Source organism: Muscardinus avellanarius, assembly GCF_963383645.1.
Source record: "Muscardinus avellanarius genome assembly, chromosome: 6".
Lineage (NCBI taxonomy): Eukaryota > Metazoa > Chordata > Mammalia > Rodentia > Gliridae > Muscardinus > Muscardinus avellanarius.
In genome coordinates this window covers 90,822,676-90,841,947 of record NC_137791.1, presented here as the reverse complement: position 1 = coordinate 90,841,947, position 19,272 = coordinate 90,822,676, and the positions used below count along the sequence as shown (strand labels likewise).

The 19,272-nt window shown below is 35.1% G+C and overlaps 1 protein-coding gene across 1 annotated transcript; it reads left to right on the top strand.

Annotated features, from left to right (window-relative positions):
* Positions 1 to 18,251: 18,251 nt before the first annotated feature.
* On the top strand, positions 18,252 to 19,013 carry LOC308264111 (jupiter microtubule associated homolog 2-like; the record flags this gene model as incomplete). Its single annotated transcript, XM_080697239.1, has 1 exon — positions 18,252 to 19,013. The coding sequence occupies one exon, from the start codon at positions 18,252 to 18,254 to the stop codon at positions 19,011 to 19,013; it is 762 nt and encodes a 253-aa protein (XP_080553365.1).
* Positions 19,014 to 19,272: the final 259 nt, after the last annotated feature.

The following is a 19,272-nucleotide window of genomic DNA, read 5'->3' as shown; positions in this document are numbered from 1 at the left end:
GTGAAGAGAGAGAAGGAATGGGGTGGAAACTGGGAGAGGGCTCAAAGAGTGCTGTGTGCATATATGATTCCATCACCCTGAACTTCATCAAGATGTGTGATTGCAATGCACCAATAAAAAGTAATGTTTTTTTAATCTTATTGTCTACACAGGTGTATTGTATTTTCGTTTCATAACTGAATCTTCTACCAATGCTTTGAACTTAACAAGAGCCGAGGTTTTATCTCCCCTTTCTCTACCTCTAAAGAACTATTGTCTCATAGCAAATGATAAGAAAATTATAGATAAATAAGTTACTGTATATAAAATGTGATATACTTTTTTTTTTACCTAACCCAGATTACTTTGCTCTAAGTACATAACTCTTTCTAGTGAACTTTCAAAAATCATACACTTTTCAACCCAATAACTTTCTAATATCATCTGAACAGAGAACTGGAAGCATACAAAATTATTAAACAGACAGGCAGGATGGCACAACATACCATTCACAACAGATGGCAAATATAAGGCCAAACTTGTTTTTGCTGGTTGAATTATGTCATTGATCAACACAACAGAGTTCCTATCCTGCATTTGATTCTTCATGTTTGTTCCTTTATTTTTGAAGGTGTCTAGTAGGGAAAACAAAGAGAAAATGAAATACAACTCAATGTCCTAGTACAGGTAAGACATAAAAATAATATTTGTGTTTAAAGGCAGTACTGATGCTGCTAACTGGATGAGTTAACTAACTTACCCCAACCTTCATAATGGTTTAAATGCGTATACTGCTTTCTGGGTGGCACATACAATAAAATGAATATTTGAAAATTAAATAATGTGCACTATAATTAAAATTATAATCTACATATTTGGTACACACATAAAATAATCTTGAGAAAGGGAGAATTGTACTGAGAAGTAATTCTGCTTTACATTTTCAATAAACATGCTTTATGAGAATTGCTTTCAGTAATCAAAAAGTCTAAATGTTGGTTATAGTTCAATACCTTTGTGATTGTTGCACCAATATTCTCCTAATTCACTTTAATTAGCCAGGGTTGCTGGAAACCCAATTAACATACAAGAAATAGAGACATTATTCAGTGATTTTTATTCAACTGGCACCACCAACAAATACAGTTTGTTGTGGATAATCTAATAAGAAAACCCTTCAACATCTTTCTGCTAATGTAATACATATACTATAAATTCATCTCTATATCTCATTATTGTGTGTTTTACACTCTTTACTGCTTGACCAAGTGGAAAATTGTCTGAGGTGGGTGAGTAGTGTAAAGACAGTTTCTTCTAGGAGTTTAAAAAATAGTAAAGATACACAAGGCCCAATTCTCACATTTGTACTAGAAAGTACTTAATAGAGAGCTTTATAAAATCCAAAGGAAGCTAAGTATCAGAGTGAAACTAAAAGATTACAAATCATTTATAAATTGACACATTTATAAAATTATTTGTTTTTAGCTTGTATTTAGCACAAGTGTTCTTTTAGAGTGTTTGCAATCCCAGTACTTGGGAGGCTGAGACAGGAGAATCACAGGTTTGGAGCCAGCCTCAGCTACTTAGTGAGGCTCTCTGCACCTTAGTGAGACCTTATTTCAAAATAAAGACTAAAAAATAAGAGTAGGGGTATATCTTGGTGGTGTAAGGCCCTTTGATTTTAACTCCAGTACAACATACACAGAAAAAATTTGTTTTTTAGAACTATGAATTGCTTTCTGGCAGTCTTACCTGAAGCAGTGCATTGACACTTCATTGTTATCTGGGCCTTACTCACCTGCTTCCTTTCTTTTTGTCTCCCTCTCTCCCTGTTTCTCTTCCAGCTCTTTCCCTTCTTAGCAACTTTGCTCCTTTCTGCCATTATTCTGCATTTTAGAGTAATGGTAGCCAGGCATGGTGGCGCAGGCTTGTAATCCCCGAGCTTGGGAGGCGGAGACAGGAGGATCAAGCAGGTTCGAAGCCAGCCTTCCTGGCTGAAGAGACCCTGTTTCCAAATAAAAAGTATAAAATAGGTCTCTGAGTGTAGCCCGGAAGTAGAAGGGCTTCCAGGAACCCCAGTACCACCAAAAAATAAAATAAAATAAATAAAGTAATGGTAATATTGCATACAAGGCCTTCCACGACATCTTCTGAAGTAGACAGTGTAAGAAATTCATAGTTAAGCTCTCTGGATAATTATTTATTTATTTATTTGTTTATTTATTTATTTTCGGGTCCGGGGATGAAACCCAGGGGCGTTCGACCTCCGAGCTACACCTCATGCCCTATTTTTTATTCTTTATTTAGAATGGCTCTGGGTTCAATCTTTACCACCACAAAATCAAGAAAATGCATGTTTTATGTAGTATCAATAGTAAAAAACAGATGTTACTTAAAAGACAAAAAGATGATTCATTAATGCATCATTTTCAAAAAAATTTAAACAATAAGTGATTAAAAGAAACAGCATTATGAAAATGTTTTTTTCTTACAAATAAAGCTTTTAAATATATTACTTGACTTAATTATTGGTTTTATCTTCTAATCAAATTTTATCAATTGTTGAAAGTTTGTCATATTCCATGTTTTGGGTAGAGTTTTAGATCTGCGTGAAACAATGGTTAATATTACTAAAAAAGAATCTTATAGAAAGACAAACTCCAAAAACAAAGCAGATAACTATGAAAACAATTAATATATGTAATGTTCAATATTTTGGTAATAAAGAAAATTTCTGGGTCAATACTCAACTAATTTGGAGGGAGAGAAAAAGTCATTCTATTAGCAAGAAAAAAAGTTGTTGATGCTAAAAAGAGAGTTGTGGTTTAGAAAAAGTCATATATTAGCAAGAAAAAAAGTTGTTGATGCTAAAAAGAGAGTTGTGGTTTATAAGCCAAAGTGAAAGGAGCTTTGCATGTTGAAGCAGGCCTAATGTGGAAGTTCAAGTGAGGATTGCTTTAACATAAATAAATATGGATGGAAAAGAGACATTTGAAAGCACGTTATTAGGTGAAGAAAGTTGAATGTATATAATATATATTATGCACATTATAATATATATATATATATATGTGTGTGTGTGTGTGTGTGTGTGTGTGTGTGTATTTGTGCTTGTATACATGATTTATATAATACATGCTCACATTTAATTCTAATTCAGAATTTTTTAACATTATATTTTCTATCTGCTTTTTATCAGCTTTATTATTAGATGTATAATTATTTTTTCTTGTAATTTTCTAGGTTTATTTTTATATTAATTGTTGAGTACTCTTATTTGGTTGTACAAAAGAGGACTCTGATGACAGTACTGTCAAAGTACTCAATCATCTGGGAGCTGCAGGATACTGAGTGTCTCCACAAAAAGCTAAGATTTCACAGCAAAGAGCAAAATACTTGGGCTACATCTTAACTCTAGGGGAGTTAAAACTCTCAGTCCTTTTAAAAAAAAAAAAGGACCACCTCAGACCAAGAGAAAGCTTAGAACATTCCTGGGTATGGCTGAATTTTTCAGAATCTGGATTCCCAGTTTTGGACTTTATCTAAGCCATTTAATGAGACCACCTGAGAGTCTAATCATGAGCCCATGGAGTGGCTGGGAAAACAATAAGATAACTTTGAAAACTTAAGGCTTTACTGCTGTCTCTGCCTGCCCTGGGAATTTCTGACTTAAGTAAGCCATTTATGCTCCATGTAGAAGAAAATCAAGGTATGGTGATGGGAGTCCTTATTGAAATACTAGAAGATATCCCAAGGCCTGTGGTTTATTTTTCTAAACAATTAGGTTCAGTGTCAGTGGCCTGGTTGACTGTGAGCTGTGGCTGTCACAGCATTCCTAGTAAAGAAAAATGCTAAATTAACTTTAGGACACTAACTAGAAGTTCAAACCCCACCATCACCAGATACAGAGAGTTTCTAACATTAAAGGATATCAATGGCTAACTGGAGGATGGCTAACTAAATATCAAGCCCTTTTGTTAGAGTCAGCAGAGATTGCGTTCAAGCTTTGTCAAACCTTAAATCCAGCAACTTTACTTTACTTGAATTTAGTCTACTCTTGTATAGAAATTATAGAGCATGTGTATGCTAGCAGGCCTGATCTGAGAAATTAGCCTCTACTAGCCCTGATGTATAATGGTTTACTGATGGAAGCAGCTTCATGAGTGAGGAAACTCAGAAATCAGGCTACACAGTAGTGAGCCTTCAGGAGATAATTGAGGCATAGCCACTTCATTCAAACACGTCAGCAAAAAAGGCTGAAATAATTACCCTGATTCGAGCCTTGCAATTGAGAAAAGAAAAATGAATTAATTTATATACAAATTCTAGGTATGCTTTCTTAGTTCTCCATGTGCCCACTGCAAACTAGAGAGAAAAGAGACTTTTAAAAGAAAAAAAAAAAATTTCCCATCAAGTGTGGTCCTGAAATCCTCTTTCTTCTGGAGGCAGTGTGGTTACCTGCCCAGATACTGGTAATACACACCAAAATACACCATAAAGACAATTTCTCCATAGCATATAAAAATGCATTAGCAGAAAATAATGCTAAATGGGCAATACTGTAAAACATTTAGAAAATGGTTCTAGCCCCTCTTCCCAAAACTTAAATACAAGCCCATCTTATACTTAAACTGAAAAGAAATGGGCAAATCAGAATGAATATAAACTCACTAAGAGTGGCTGGTGGGCCAGGCAAAGAGACCATATAATTTTATTATCCCAGGCTGATCAATGGAAAATCATTAAAAAATTTGATGACTCATGCCATCTGGAAAGGAGAGCACTGGCCACTTTGTTTGTCCATGCCTTTGGAGGCAAAGGCCTCAAAATTACCATTAAAGAGATCACAAGGGCTTGCCTCCTCTACATCTGTGATAAACCAGGAGTAGGGTGAGCCAGGCCACCACCATTGTTTAACACAGTACAATGATGAGGCATATTTCCTGGGGAAGACTGGCAAATAAACTTTCAAGGATATAAATAGCTCCTTGTTTTTGCTGATACATTTTCTGGAGGGATAGAATCATATCCTTCCTGAACTAAAAAGGTTCAAGAAGTTACCAAGACATTATTATTACTATTATTATTATTATTATTATTATTATTATTATTATTAATTATTTTGGTGGTACTGGGGTTCCTGGAAGCCCTTCTACCTCCAGGCTACACTCCAAGACCTATTTTATACCTTTTTGTTTTTGGAAACAGCGTCTCTTAAGCCAGCGGGGCTGGCTTCAAACCAGCGCGATCCTCCTGTCTCTGCCTCCCAAGCTCAGGGATTGCAAACGTACGCCACCACGCCCGGTTATGAAGTTGTCAAGGCATTATTAAAGAAACTTAATCCTAGATTTGGGTTTCACAGGTCATTTCAAAGTGGCAATGGTTCTTCCTTCATCTCAAAGGTAACATGAGATCTCATGAACTTTGGGCATGACCTACTATTTCCATAGCTTCTGGCACCCTCAATCATCAACAAAGGTGGAAAGGGCTAACTTAGAAGTCAAAATCACCTTGGGAAAGCTATGCAAAGAGACCTCAAAGCCCTGATTGCCTTTACTGCCCAAATCTTTATTAAGAATTTGAATTGCTCCTTAAACCTCTCTCCAACTGAGTCTACATAAATTCTGTATGGGAGGCCTTTTCTAACCTCAGATTCTGGCACTTACCCTTGAATCCAGGAGTCAGTTAGGTGAATCAAGAGGATTGAATCAGAAGAAATCTTATTGTCTTAATTTTGTAAGTTTTTTCTTTTTTTGTGGTACTGAGAGTGGAATATAGGGGCTTTTCTACCTCTGGGCTATACTCCCAGACCTATTTTATACTTTACTTGAAAATAGGGTTTCTCTAAGTTGCTGAGAGCATGAGTAAGTAGCTGAGGCTGGCTTTGAACCCTACAATTCTCCTGTCTCAGCCTCCCAAGTGCTGGGATTACAAGCGTGTGCCACCATGCCCAGCTGATTTTTTTCTTATAACTACATTACATCTATCTAGACTAAAAAATATCAACGTATTTGTCTTCTAATTTTTTACATCACCCTTCCAGGAATATTAATAATGATGCCTCTTGAATTTGTGAGCTATTACCCACTTCTTTTTTATTTAGAATATTTTGGTGAATGTCCCTTTTTAAGAAGTTGATTGGTTAACATCTTGGTTGGATGAAATTTTTTATTTTCTTTGTCAGTATACTTTGCATCTGGACATTCCTCTGTTGTCTAATTTACTGTTGTCAGAGGCTAATATCTCACATGTTTATGACTTCTTTTTCACAATGTCAAAGGATTGTCCTCCTATAGCAAAACAAACAAACAAACAAACAAAAAAAACCCCGATTTCCTCATTTCTTTTTTAGATCAGTTAGGATAAGACTTTTGGTCCCTGAATAGGCAAGGCCTACCTCATTTCTCAGCTCAGAAGTAGCTATAGAAGACAGAACTTTATCCTTCATCAACCCTTATGATAATGGGACCAAAAGTTTTGGGGGTTGGGGAAAAATGAGATTAAGATAAATAAAATATTAGGTAGAAAAGAGATAAATTGTGAAGTAAAGAAAATACAGTTTTACAAATCTGGAAAGGTTATAATCTCTAACTCCTATAGGATGTCTTAGATGGACGCTTCAATGAGCTCACACCCTTAAATCACAATGGCCCTTTTCCCACCTGAGATTTCTGCCTAGATATCAAAACATTTGGTCATTGGTGCTGACAAATATAGTTCTTAGGTTTCAAGAGACTCAATGAGATTGTTAAGACATCACAGCTGGGTTGCAGGCACTGCACTATTTGCTGCCTACAATACATGGGCTTTATACTTAGTGCCTGGTGCCTGTGTGTTGCATCTGATACCCGGGGTGTGTTGTGCCATGCCTTTGATACCTGGGTATGTGTGCTGCAAGAGTTACGCTTGTGCATTTTGTGCGTGCCAAATCCAGGTATGTTTTGAGACCTAAGTTCATCTTTTATTTTAATGGAGTGACTTCTAATAAGTTCAGATTTCTTTTGGTAGAAATATAAATGTTCTGATATTACTGCTGATTTTTTAACTATTTTGTAAAATTAAAAAACATGAATTGAGTAACTTAAAATTAAAATGGTGACTTTCCTGGAGCCTAATATATATATATATATATATATATATATATATATATATATATATATACACACATACATACATATATATGTGTGTGTGTATATATATATATAGTTTAGTATTGGGGATGGAACCCAGGGGCATTCTACACCTTAGCCCTATTTTTTATTCTTTATTTTGAAACAGGGTCTCACTGAATTGTAAACGGCCTAAGTAGTAGCTAAGACTGTCTGTGAACTGTAACCTCTTGTCTCAGCCTTCCAAATGCTGGGATTACAAACCTGTGCCACCATACCCAGCTTAATATCAATATTAATAAATAGGAAAACAAAGCACCTGTCTTTAATTAAAATGTATTTGTTTATTTAAAATTTTTTAATATATTAAAAATATTTTTACACACATCAGTCCCTGATACCAAATGCTGATACCAAATGTTGTTAAAAAAAAAAAATGTGCCGGGCATGGTGGCGCATCCTTGTAATCCCCGCACTTGGGAGGCAGAGACAGGAGGATCGCACAGGTGTAAGAGAACCTGTTTCAAAAATATAAAAAAAAAATAGGTCTGAGAGTGTAGCCCGGAGGTAAAAAAAAGTGAGTACATTACAGATTATCTATCTAAAATGAATAAAATAAAGAGAAGCTTCTTTTTTCCTCTCTCTTTCTCTCTCTCTCTCTCTCTCTCTCCCTCTTTCTGTTGTTGTACTGAGGATTGAACCCAAGAGCATTCTATCTCTGAGCTAAACTCCCAGACCTATTTTTTATTCTTTATTTTAAAACAGGGTCTCACTAATTTGCAGAAGGCATTACTAAGTAGCTGAGGCTGGCCAAGTAAGATTGATCCTTCTATCTCAGCTTCCCAAGCACTGGGATTACAAGAGTGTGCGACCACAACAGGCTCACAATTGTTAGATAACTTTGGGAATCCTTGATCTAGCTCTTTTTTTTTTTTTTTTTTTTTGGTGGTACTGGGGTCCCTGGAAGCCCTCCTTCCTCCGGGCTACACTCCCAGACCTATTTTATATTTTTGAAACAGGGTCTCTTACGCCAGCACGGCTGGCTTCGAACCTGCGCGATCCTCCTGTCTCCGCCTCCCAAGCGCGGGGATTACAAGCGTGCGCCACCACGCCCGGCGATCTAGCTCTTTTAAGATTTATATTCCTCTTAAAAGCTTCACTTGTGTATATGTTCTGGATTTTTTGTTTCATTCATTTTTAGGTACTTCTTTTCCCAAGTCATAGAATTGTGTAGTCTGCAAAGTTATAATCTTCTATTATATTGTCATTTAAAAAAGAAGATTTGTGCAAATGAAAGTTCATGAAATTTGTCTTTAGGGATCCATTCCTGTAAATTAGGTAAAATATAGACTTATAGTAAAGTGACATTTAGGAACTACACATCTATTTCAACTAATAAGTCAAGTTTTACTTATGTAATGTATTCCAATCACATGAAAGTCATAAAAGTAAGAGTGCTCTCAGAAATGTGTGTCATTACAATAAAATATTCTGCAATAAAACAATACACAGCAAAAAATACAAAAGTATAAAAAGTATTGTGCTCTTGGTACCTAATTTACCAATACTTCAGATCAGCAAATTTTTTGAAGATTCATTCCTTTTTCAAGTTTTCTTTTTAACAAATTCTTTTCAAAGCTTATTTGACCCAAATGACACACTATTCTTTGTGTGGCCATATATTTAGTTAAAGAGGAAGAAAGGATACATGGAGAAATAAATAAACAGTCTTCAGTCGAGAATAAGAGGAGTGCATCTGCATTTTCAGGATGAAGTTACTGTAGCCCCCACACCCATGCTTTCTCAGATAAGTAATCTTCCCCTTATAAAAGAGGAAAACAATTTTAAGACAAAAGTATGACCCATTCACTCTTTACTTCACAATGACGTCCCTGGAAAAAGAAAGAAAATCAGTTTGACTGGTTTAATCTTTTTATTATTATGGCAATGAAACATCTGACTTAATAGACTATTTTTGCAAGACAGAAGTTATTATAGTTGCATACTCTTCACAGGGAAGCATTATGAAGATTTGGCTATAAATAAGACCAGAAGCTAGGAATTTATGGCAAACAACCCTGGAAATTGTCATGTAAACTGAACTGTGAGTAGATGTTTTGTAAGTTAACTGTCTCCTTATTTCTCTGGCAATAACAAAACTAATATCTAGAGATTTCCTTTACTGAAGTAGAGAGCTCTTGTTTGAATTAGGGAGGAGGAGCGTAGAGAATCATTACTAATTTTATGACATCCTCTGCTTTGTTTTTTCCTCAGTAATAGCCTGTACACCTGAAGTCACCAATAAAATCTTGATAGCCAGTAAAATCTATGAATATTCTATGTCTACATTGAAAATTCAACTCAATGTGAAAAATGTATAATCATTAAATGCAAATTTTTCCCATTAGTTATTGAATTTTATTATGAGAGGTTCAGAGTCAGTTTCCTCAAATATTATTATCCTTTATAATAAATAATAATAAAGCCTCAGACATCATTTAAGCTGGAGTATAAAAACATATACAATATGTACTGAAAAGGCAATATGAAAAATAGCATTTTTACTCTGTAAATATATACAATATAGCCAAAGTGTAAATTAACCAAAAATAGTATAGCAAGAAATTTGTAAGTTTTTTTGTTTCAGTTACCAATTGAAGAATGTAAGAACAAAGAAATATCATTTGCAGAATGGTAGATAAAACTAGAGATTATTATGAGAAGTGAAATCAGGCAGGTATAGAGTCAAAGGCCAAATATTTTCTGTCTTATGTAGAAGCCAGAAAAAAAAAGGGACTTTACCTAAATAAGGAGAGAGACCTGAAGAAAAATAGATTGGAGAAGAAATGTAGTGGTGGATGGAGGCAAAAACAGATGAAAAGAAAGTTCAAATAATGTTATCCTGTCATAAGAAGATATCACTAATAATATTATTAATAAATATAAAAAGTGGGGGCAGTAGGGTGATATCTGGAGGGAAAAACACCATGTGTTCTATATGTTTATGTTTATATGTTATTTGAACCTCAAAAGGAGATATGTCTGCAATGAGCCAATAACTAATAAAGGTATAAAAACTATAAAAAGTAGTACATAACGGATCTCCAATTTACAACTTCACTAAAGTCCAATGCGTAATAGATTCTGTCAATGTGATTTTTTGTTAAAAAATTTTAGTTAAAGACTATGTCAATTAAAGAGGCTGTTAAAGACAATTAAGTACCAAGAAAATGAGGAGACAATCTAACTAGTTAAAAAATTAAAGTGTGTTGAATAGTAGAAAATTTACATCATCATTATACTAAATAAATAGTTCTATAAATAAGAACTCAGGTTGGGTAAAGAGTACTTAGGGATTATCTGTAATGCATGATGTGCAGAGATATTTGTTAGTAACAGAGTTCCAAAGGATACTCAATAATTCAACTTGAGGTGGCAGTGATAGCAGTTAATTCTTACTTATCATGTAATATTATCAAGTGGTTTCTATGTATTTGTATCAATTTAGGTTATCACAAGTCAATTAAATGGGTTATCATTGTTCACTTTATAAACACAAAAAGATTATATTAAAAGTAATAAATTTACTTTGGCAAAATATGACAGGAACTCAGTTAATGTTCATGCAAAACACAAACTGCTACTGATATGTTCTTAAATGTGATTCTCTAAAGCCGGTAGTTCAGGAAATATTTTAAAAATATTTAAAATTCGGATAAAGTACTAAATCTACTAAATGGTTAAAAAGCATATTTGTCAATTTAAAGAAAATAGCAAATAGAAATTAGTTATATGGTGCTGATCATTTCATTATTGTATAAAACTGTATTGTTATTAAATAAGGTTTATTTTAACAAATGCAGCTTTCAAACATTTATTATTATATACATTATAATGCACTTGGCACACAATAAAATATTATAAACGTTATCATTATTTTCAGAACATGTTAAATTTATCTAGAAAATAGAAATTTTTTGCATAATAAATTGGAAATGAATTTAAATTATAAGTTTTATGTTTATTTACAATAGCTGAATAAGATACTTGGCAAAAAAAGGGAGTGTATTCTATCAAAATGGAAAACAATGTACCTATTTTAGTAGCAACAAATTCTTTAGAATTGTATTGGATGTCTTCATGCTATATATGTCTTTATTAATATATAGGTGATATACCATAAAAACCCAACTTGAAGTATAGGGTTGATTTTGTATATTCACATAGTCATACAACTTTTACCACAAAATAGTTTCATCACCCTGAAGAAAGTTCATTGATAGTTCTTCAATGTGCCTCTTTTCCAGTACTAATAAAAATGATTTTCTCTCTCCATGATATTCCTCTATTGCACATTTTATCCAAATAATAATAATGTATATTAAAACAATATATTTAACAAAAGTGTAGGAGTTTAAAAATAATAATCATCTTGGTAACCTCTGGAAAGATGGTGACTGAGTGAAGCAGAACATATCAGTCCTGTTGACACTGAATCTCTATTGCCATAAAAACAGTGACTTGACAAAAGAAACAAGCACAAATCTGAAAAGAGCAACAAGATTTGAAATGTGGCAGAAACGAGTCTAGAAGGCAGATCAGGGAGCAGAAAAGTATCACAGCCACCTCCAAAGCTACAGCCACAGGGGCTGCAGTGGTGTCATCCTGTCTCACCATGCCAGGACTATCAGCATTGTACCTCTAGAGATGCCCAGTATATATATATATAAAAAAAAGCCACTGACTTGAAAAAGTAAGCAGCTGCAGGTCATAAGAATTTTAAGTGGCTAGCTTCTCCTATGTGAATTTAGGCTACAACTTGCAGCACTGGCAGCCTAGCTCACTGCATACTCCAAAGTTTCAGATTAGTGACTGAAAAAACTGTAAATGAACCAGCTGTCCCCATGTGAGACTGTATGATGTGGCCACAGGAACTTGAGCAAAAAGCAATAGACTCCCAGGGTCTGATATTTTGCAGTTCACCTTGGTGAAGGTGAGGTTAGAACCTGCTGTCAGACTCAGAAGAGGTATGTATTAGCAGACAGCTCCCAGGGTTACTCAGGAACAGAGGCCTACAGTCCTCAGGGCTCGGAGCCCTAGTAAGGCCTTCAGAGATCACCATAGACCACCCAATAGTGGAGACCAGGGAGAAGTCAGACAAACCCAGACCAAGCTATGATGAAACCAGACTTCATTGTGCACACTGGGCCTGGTTCCAACAGCACAGCCTGCCTATGCAAACAGGAGAGATGCAGGCTAAGCATTGGTGGGAAGCATGAAGACTTGTGCTTAACACTAGATACATACCCAGTGATATCTGCTGCATGCATAGACTGAGAGAGTCTCATGTACATGTCTTTTGTGAAAGCTCAGAGACCCAGGCATTTAGCAGAAAGGTGCCAGTGGCACTCAGCACCTGTACAGAGAAAAACACCAAGCTGGGGTCCCATTCATTGATGGAGAACAAAGAGTGGGGCTATAAATGGACATCATTACAATATGTTACAGAGGAAATGAGAGTGGTTTCAATATGCTCGAGAACCTGTTAAAGAATATGAGCCTTAAAATGCTTTAAAAAATTCACACAGATAAAGGAGAATTGCAGGGGCCAAGTATGCTCAATATTCATAGATTTGTAGGGTTTTATTATTTTTTTGTTGTTTTGTTTTTTATTTTTGTTTATTTTTTATTTTGTGTGTGCATTTTTTCTCTTTTCCCCACTCCTTTTACAAGCATTTTCCCTTGTAAATATTTACTCTCTTCTTTCATCACTTTTCCCTTTTTTCTCTTTTTTTTCCTTATCATGTATTAAATCCACTTATATCACTATACACTTATATCACTTTACATTGGTTACGAAAATCCTACTACATATTCACTATCTCTAATCTCTACTATATATTACCTTACCAAACTCAAACTCTCATTCTATTCCATCCTTTCTACTACTTTACCTTATTCTTGCATTTACTACTTCATCACTTTCTTCTTTACTCAACCCTCTCCACTAAATACAACACAACTTGCCCTTGTATATATTAGCTGACACCTGTGGAGTGAGAAAAGGCTATCAAAAGTAACAAAGATACAAACTTAAGAAACCTGAAATTATGAGAAGAAGGAAGAGCAAGGAAGCAATGAGCTTCCACAACCCCATAAGAACAGAATCCTACAACACAGAATTGCAGAGATCATTAGAAGGACAAATCAGAACTTTAGAAGTAGAAAAGATACAGAATTTTTGAAAGGAATTTAAAGAAAGCTTAATAAAAAGAAATAAATAAACAAAGAATCTGATGTATCCTGAACAGAAATCACAAAGAAGCTCTGAAGGAAGGGAAAGATTGAAGTGAAGACATCAGTAGAAACTATAAACAATATATTAGACCACATGGAGAGTAGAATCTGCCTCTTAGAAGATAATCATGCCACAATTAATTTATTTTGATACACAGGTACAGGACACTTATGAAACCCCATTCAGACAAGATCAGAGAAAAAAGAAAAGGTTTGCCTCGCCACTTAGTAGTAAAACTGACCACTGTAGCAGCAAAAAAGAGAATCATAAAGGCAGCAAAATAAAAAACCAAGTGAAATTTAGAGATGAACCAATTAGAATCAGTCCAGACTTTACAACCTAAGTCATGAAAGCCAGGACAGCCTGGAGCAACATATTCCAAACTCTATTCCAAACTCTGAAAGAAAACAACTTGCAGTCAAATTTTTTTTATTTAGCAAAATTGTCTCTCAAATAAAATGAAAAAATAAAAATCTTCCCTCAAAAGTAGTAGTAACCAGGAAAACAATAATTTCTATCAAAGAAACAACTAAGCAAAGAACAACAAATACTACCTCTTGTAGAAAATAATACTCAAAATGTTAGAAATTAAAAAGCATGTCTCAATAATCATGCTGAAAATAAATGACCTCAACTCGCCAATTGAAAAACTTAAGGTGGCCAAATATATTAAAAAACAGAATCTATTTGTATACTGCCTGCAAGAAACACATCACATAATTAATTAAAATAACACACTAAAGGTGAGGGGCTGGAGCAAGTTAGTCCATGTCATCCAAACTGAAAGACAAGCAGGAGTAGCAACTATGACATCAGACAAATTAGATTTCAAGCCCAAGTTTATCAGAAAAGACAAAGCAAGTCATTTTTAATGGTAAAAAGAACAATTCAGCAAGAAGAAATAAAGATCAACAATTATGCCCCAAATATAGGTGCAGCCACTTTCATTAAACAAATCTTTGTGACATTAAGCCACACATAGAACCCAACACAATAATACTGGGAGACTTCAACACTCCTCTCAGCTGCTAGGCCAGTCTTCTAGACAAAATGTCAGTAATGATGCCTCAGACTTAAAGAACACCATAAACCAAATGGACTTATCAGACACATACAAAATATTCCACCCAACTACAGCAGCATTTACATTCTTCTCAGCTGCTCATGGAACCATCTCTAAAACAGACCACAACCTTGGCCACAAAGCGAACATGAGCAAACTAAAAAGATGTGACATACTCCCCTGAGTCTTTTCAGACTACAACAGAAACAAACTAGAAATCAACTATAAGAAGGATCAGCATTAACCACATAACAACTTGGAGACTAAACATCACACTGCTGAACCAGGAATGGGTAATGGAAGCAGTCAGAATAAAACTAAAAAAATTCCTATAGACAAATAAAAATAGAGACACAACATTTCAAAATCTCTGGGACACCTTGAAGGTATTATTAAGAGAAAAATTTTGGCACTGAGGGCCCACATAAAAAATGAACAAAAAAGTCACCAAATAACCTAATGACATGCCTAAAGCCCTTGAAAAATATAAAAAAAATCTCATCTCAATGCCAGTAAAACAAATAAAATTATTAAAAACGGAGAAGAAATCAATGAAATAAATAATAAAAGAACAACACAAAATATCAACAAAATCAAAACCTGTTTCTCCAAAAATAAACAAGATGGATAAACAAAAGAACAAAAATAAACAAGATGGCCAACCTAAACCAAAGAACAAGAGAATCAATTCAAATTACTAGAATAAATGATGAAAAAGGAGATTTTACTCCCAATAACATGAAAATCTAGATTATCAGAAACTAGTTAGAAAAATTATACTCCTGTGCAGAAGCTAGGAAAAAAATGTGCCATAGAAAGAATGCTACACAAAGGAGAAACTATAGATGAACAAATAAGGTGACCCAATCAAGGGGGATGAAAGGGGAGAATTGGGAAATTCCCTAATATATACAGTGCACATTCACAAACATGTCAAAAATAAATCACTAAGCCAAACATGAGAAGGAGAGAGTAGGAGGCAATGGGATGAGAATTGTATAAGTCTAATTAAGTGATATGTGCATGTATGCCTCTACCATCTTGTACTCTATTAAGATGTATGACTATAATGTACCAATAAAAAAAGAAAATATTATACTCTAACAGAACTGAAAATGTAGAAGAAATTGACAATTATCTAAACACATAAACTGAACCAAGATGATATAGAAAATTTAAACTGATAATAGCAATCAAAGAGATTGAGGCAACAATAAAGAGTCTACAACTTGACAATATAGGGAAGAATTTAGCTCTAGGCTTGTATTTAACTCCAATGGTCTATATATCTGCCTTTAGAACAGTACTACACTGTTTCAATTATTGTAGCTTTATATGGTTTGAAATCAGAAAATATATATCTGCTAGCTTTGTTCTTTTTCAAGATCGTTTTGGGTATCTAGAAGTCATATTCCATATTAGGATAGATTTTTTCTGAAAAATAAATATATAAATATATGATAGTTTCACCTAAAAAAACAGAAAAAAATATTCTCTGGTAAGAAAGAAAGCAAAAAGAAATATTGAAATGCTATCTTTAAATCATCAAACGCTTGGTATCAGACAAATGAAACTGTTATGTGAGATTATCATTTTTAATTTTGGATAAATTGCTATAATACTAGATGTCAACCACTAAGCCAAGCATGGGAAGGAGGGATGGGGAGAGAATGGGGTGGGGATCGGGTGGGGGCTGACTGGGCGATGTGTGCATGTATGTCTACAAAAGTTTGTATCCCACTATGATGTATGAATACAGTGCACCAATAAAATAAAATTAAAAAAAATAAAATAAATAAATAAAGAATAAAAAAAAAAAGAGTCTACCATCAAGCAAAAGGTGAGGCCAGATGGTTTCTCAAGTGAATTTTACAAAATATTTTGAGAGGAGCTAATGCCAATATGCAACAATTTATTCAATAAAATAGAGAGGAATGAGATTCTACTAAATACATTCTATAAAACAAACATTACTGTAATATAAAAACCAAATAAAGAGAGCTTAAGAAAAGAAAATTATAGGCCTTGAGAAATTTAGAAGTAAAACTGCTAAACAAAATACTAGCAAAATGTATTTCAAAACCACATCAAGAAAATCATACACCATGATCAAGTAGGGTTAATCCCATGGATGCAAGGCTGGTTCAACATACAAAATACAATCCATGTTATTCATCACATAAATGGAACCAAAGACAAAAATCACATGATCAATTCAATGAATTCTGAAAAAGCATTTGATAAAACCCAGCACACAATTATGCTAAAAACAGTGAAGAGAATCAAAATAAAAGGAACATACCTCAACATCATAAAGGCAGTATACAATAAGTCTTCAGCCAACATCATATTAAATAGAGAACTGCAAGAATTCTCCCAAAAACATAAAGATATCCATTATCACCACTTCTTCTATATATTCTTCTATAATAATTGAGATTCTTGCCAGAGCAATAAGGCAAGAGAATAAAATCAAAGGAATACAAATAGAAAAAGACCTAAAACTATTTCTATTTGTAGATAACATGATATTATAAGACTAAAACTAGAACCACATCCAAAAACTTAGAGAACTGATCAGTAATTTTAGCAAAGTGTCTCGATACAAAATCAATCTTAAAAAATCAGATGCTTTTCTGTATGCCAAACATAAATTCACTGAAAAAAAATTCAGAAAACAGTTCCACTCAGAAGACCCCACAAAATATAAAATAATTAGGAATAAACATAACCAAGGAGGTATAAAACCCTACCAAAAAAATTATAAAACATTTTTAAAAATCAAAGAAGACCTTAGGAGATGAGAGATGAAAAGATCTTCCATGCTCTTGAATAGGAAGAATAAATATCAAAGTGACTATTCTTCCAAAAATTATCTACAGATTCAATGCAATACCTATAAAATTACCAAGGTTATTCCTCAAAGGCATAGAAAAATCAGTCCTTAAATTCATTTGGAACACTAAAATCACAAGAATAGCCAAAGTAGTTCTCAGCAACAAGAACCATGCAAAAGCATCACAATACATGGCATCAAACTATACTGCAAAGCCATAGTAATTAAACCAGCATAGTATTGATGCAAGGACACCCACATAGACCAATGAATCTGAATAGAAGTCTCAGAAAAAAAATCTGCCCACTTATAGCTAACTGTTCTTTGAAAAAGAAGCCAAAACATACACTGAAAAGAGATAGACTCTTCAACAAATGGTTTTGAAAAAACTGATTAATCATATGCAGAAAAAAACCAATAAACTCCACTTTCTCAACATGCACAATAGTTAATTCAAGATAGATCAAATACTTGAGAATTAGACCAGATACCCTGCAGCTCATTGAAGAGGGCATAGGTCCAACATTTCAACACATAAGCACAGCTAATAACTTTCTCAAAAAGACTCCAGCACAAGATATTAAAAGAATCAATATGTGGATTTTTATTAAACTGAAGAGCTTCTGTAAAGCAAAGAAAACTATCAAAAAACTTACCCGAGAGCCAATAGAATGGGAGAAAATTTATGCCATCTCTGTCTCCAATAGAGGACTAATATCTAGAATCTACAGAGAACTCAAGCAACTCACGATTAAGAATACAAATAACCCAATCAAAACATGAACAAGTGAACTAAACACTTCACTAAAAAAGAAATTTAAATAGTCAATAAATGTATGAAAAAATGCTCAACATAATTAGTGATCAGAGAGATACAAATCAAAACTACCATTAGATTTCACCGAACTCCAAATAGAATGGCAATCATTAAAAATACAAACAGCTAAGCGGGAGGAGGCGACGGACATGTTCCAGGGCACAGACGGCGAGGCCAAGTGGCCAAGCTCCAGAGCCATGAAGCCACCAGGAGGAGAATCGAATAATCTTTTTGGAACTCTAGAAGAAGCTGTTCCTTCAAGCAGGCCTAATAGGACAGCATCTAATATTTTGGGGCCAACTGAAGAACCTCAGAATATACCCAAGAGAACAAATCCGCCTGGGGGCAAAGGAAGTGGTATCTTTGATGAATTGACTCCTGTGCAAACCCAGCAACGTCTGAACCCACCTGGTGGGAAAACCAGTGATATTTTTGGATCCCCAGTCACTGTCACTTCACCTTTGGCACATCCAAACAAACCCAAGGACCATGCCCTCCTGTGTGAAGGAGAAGTCCCCAAATCGGGTCTTACACTTGCCACAAACACCTCATCCCAAGAAGAGAAGGGCAGCGCAAGAGAAGCTTCCCACACCCAAGTTCCTGAGCCCACACCCATGGTTGACAGCCGTGAGCCCAGGCTAGGGCTGTGGCCTTGCTCTCACAACAAGGTCATAAACCCGCCGGGAGGCAAATGCAGCATCTCCTTCTACCAAGAGGCCACTGCTTCGCCTGTAGCCAGACCAGAAACTCAAGAGATAGAGTATCAGATGTTGTCATTTTCTTTAGCCCAACAAGCAGGGGTGGGAGAGGGTCAAGGACGCATGAGGCTGACTGCTCGGGGGCTCTGTTGCCATCACAAGAGCCATCTAGAGGACTGCCTTCCAGTCTGCGGAGACCACCTGTGGGGATGACAGGGGACTTCCTGGTGACTGCTCCTTGGTCGTTCCAGATGAAGCAGAAGGCTGCGGTGGGTGAGGGCAGGGAGATGGTGTGAAGCAGCAGGGCACTCGGCACATCTTCATTGTCCTTGTGCCAGCCGTCCACTATGAAGAGGCCTCTCCAAACAGCTGAAAGAAAACCCAAACAGCCTGTCATTTGCCGTGGGATAGAGGAGCGAGGCATATGCCAAAACACTAAGAAGGTGGTGGGAGCTTCATAAAGCGCCTCACT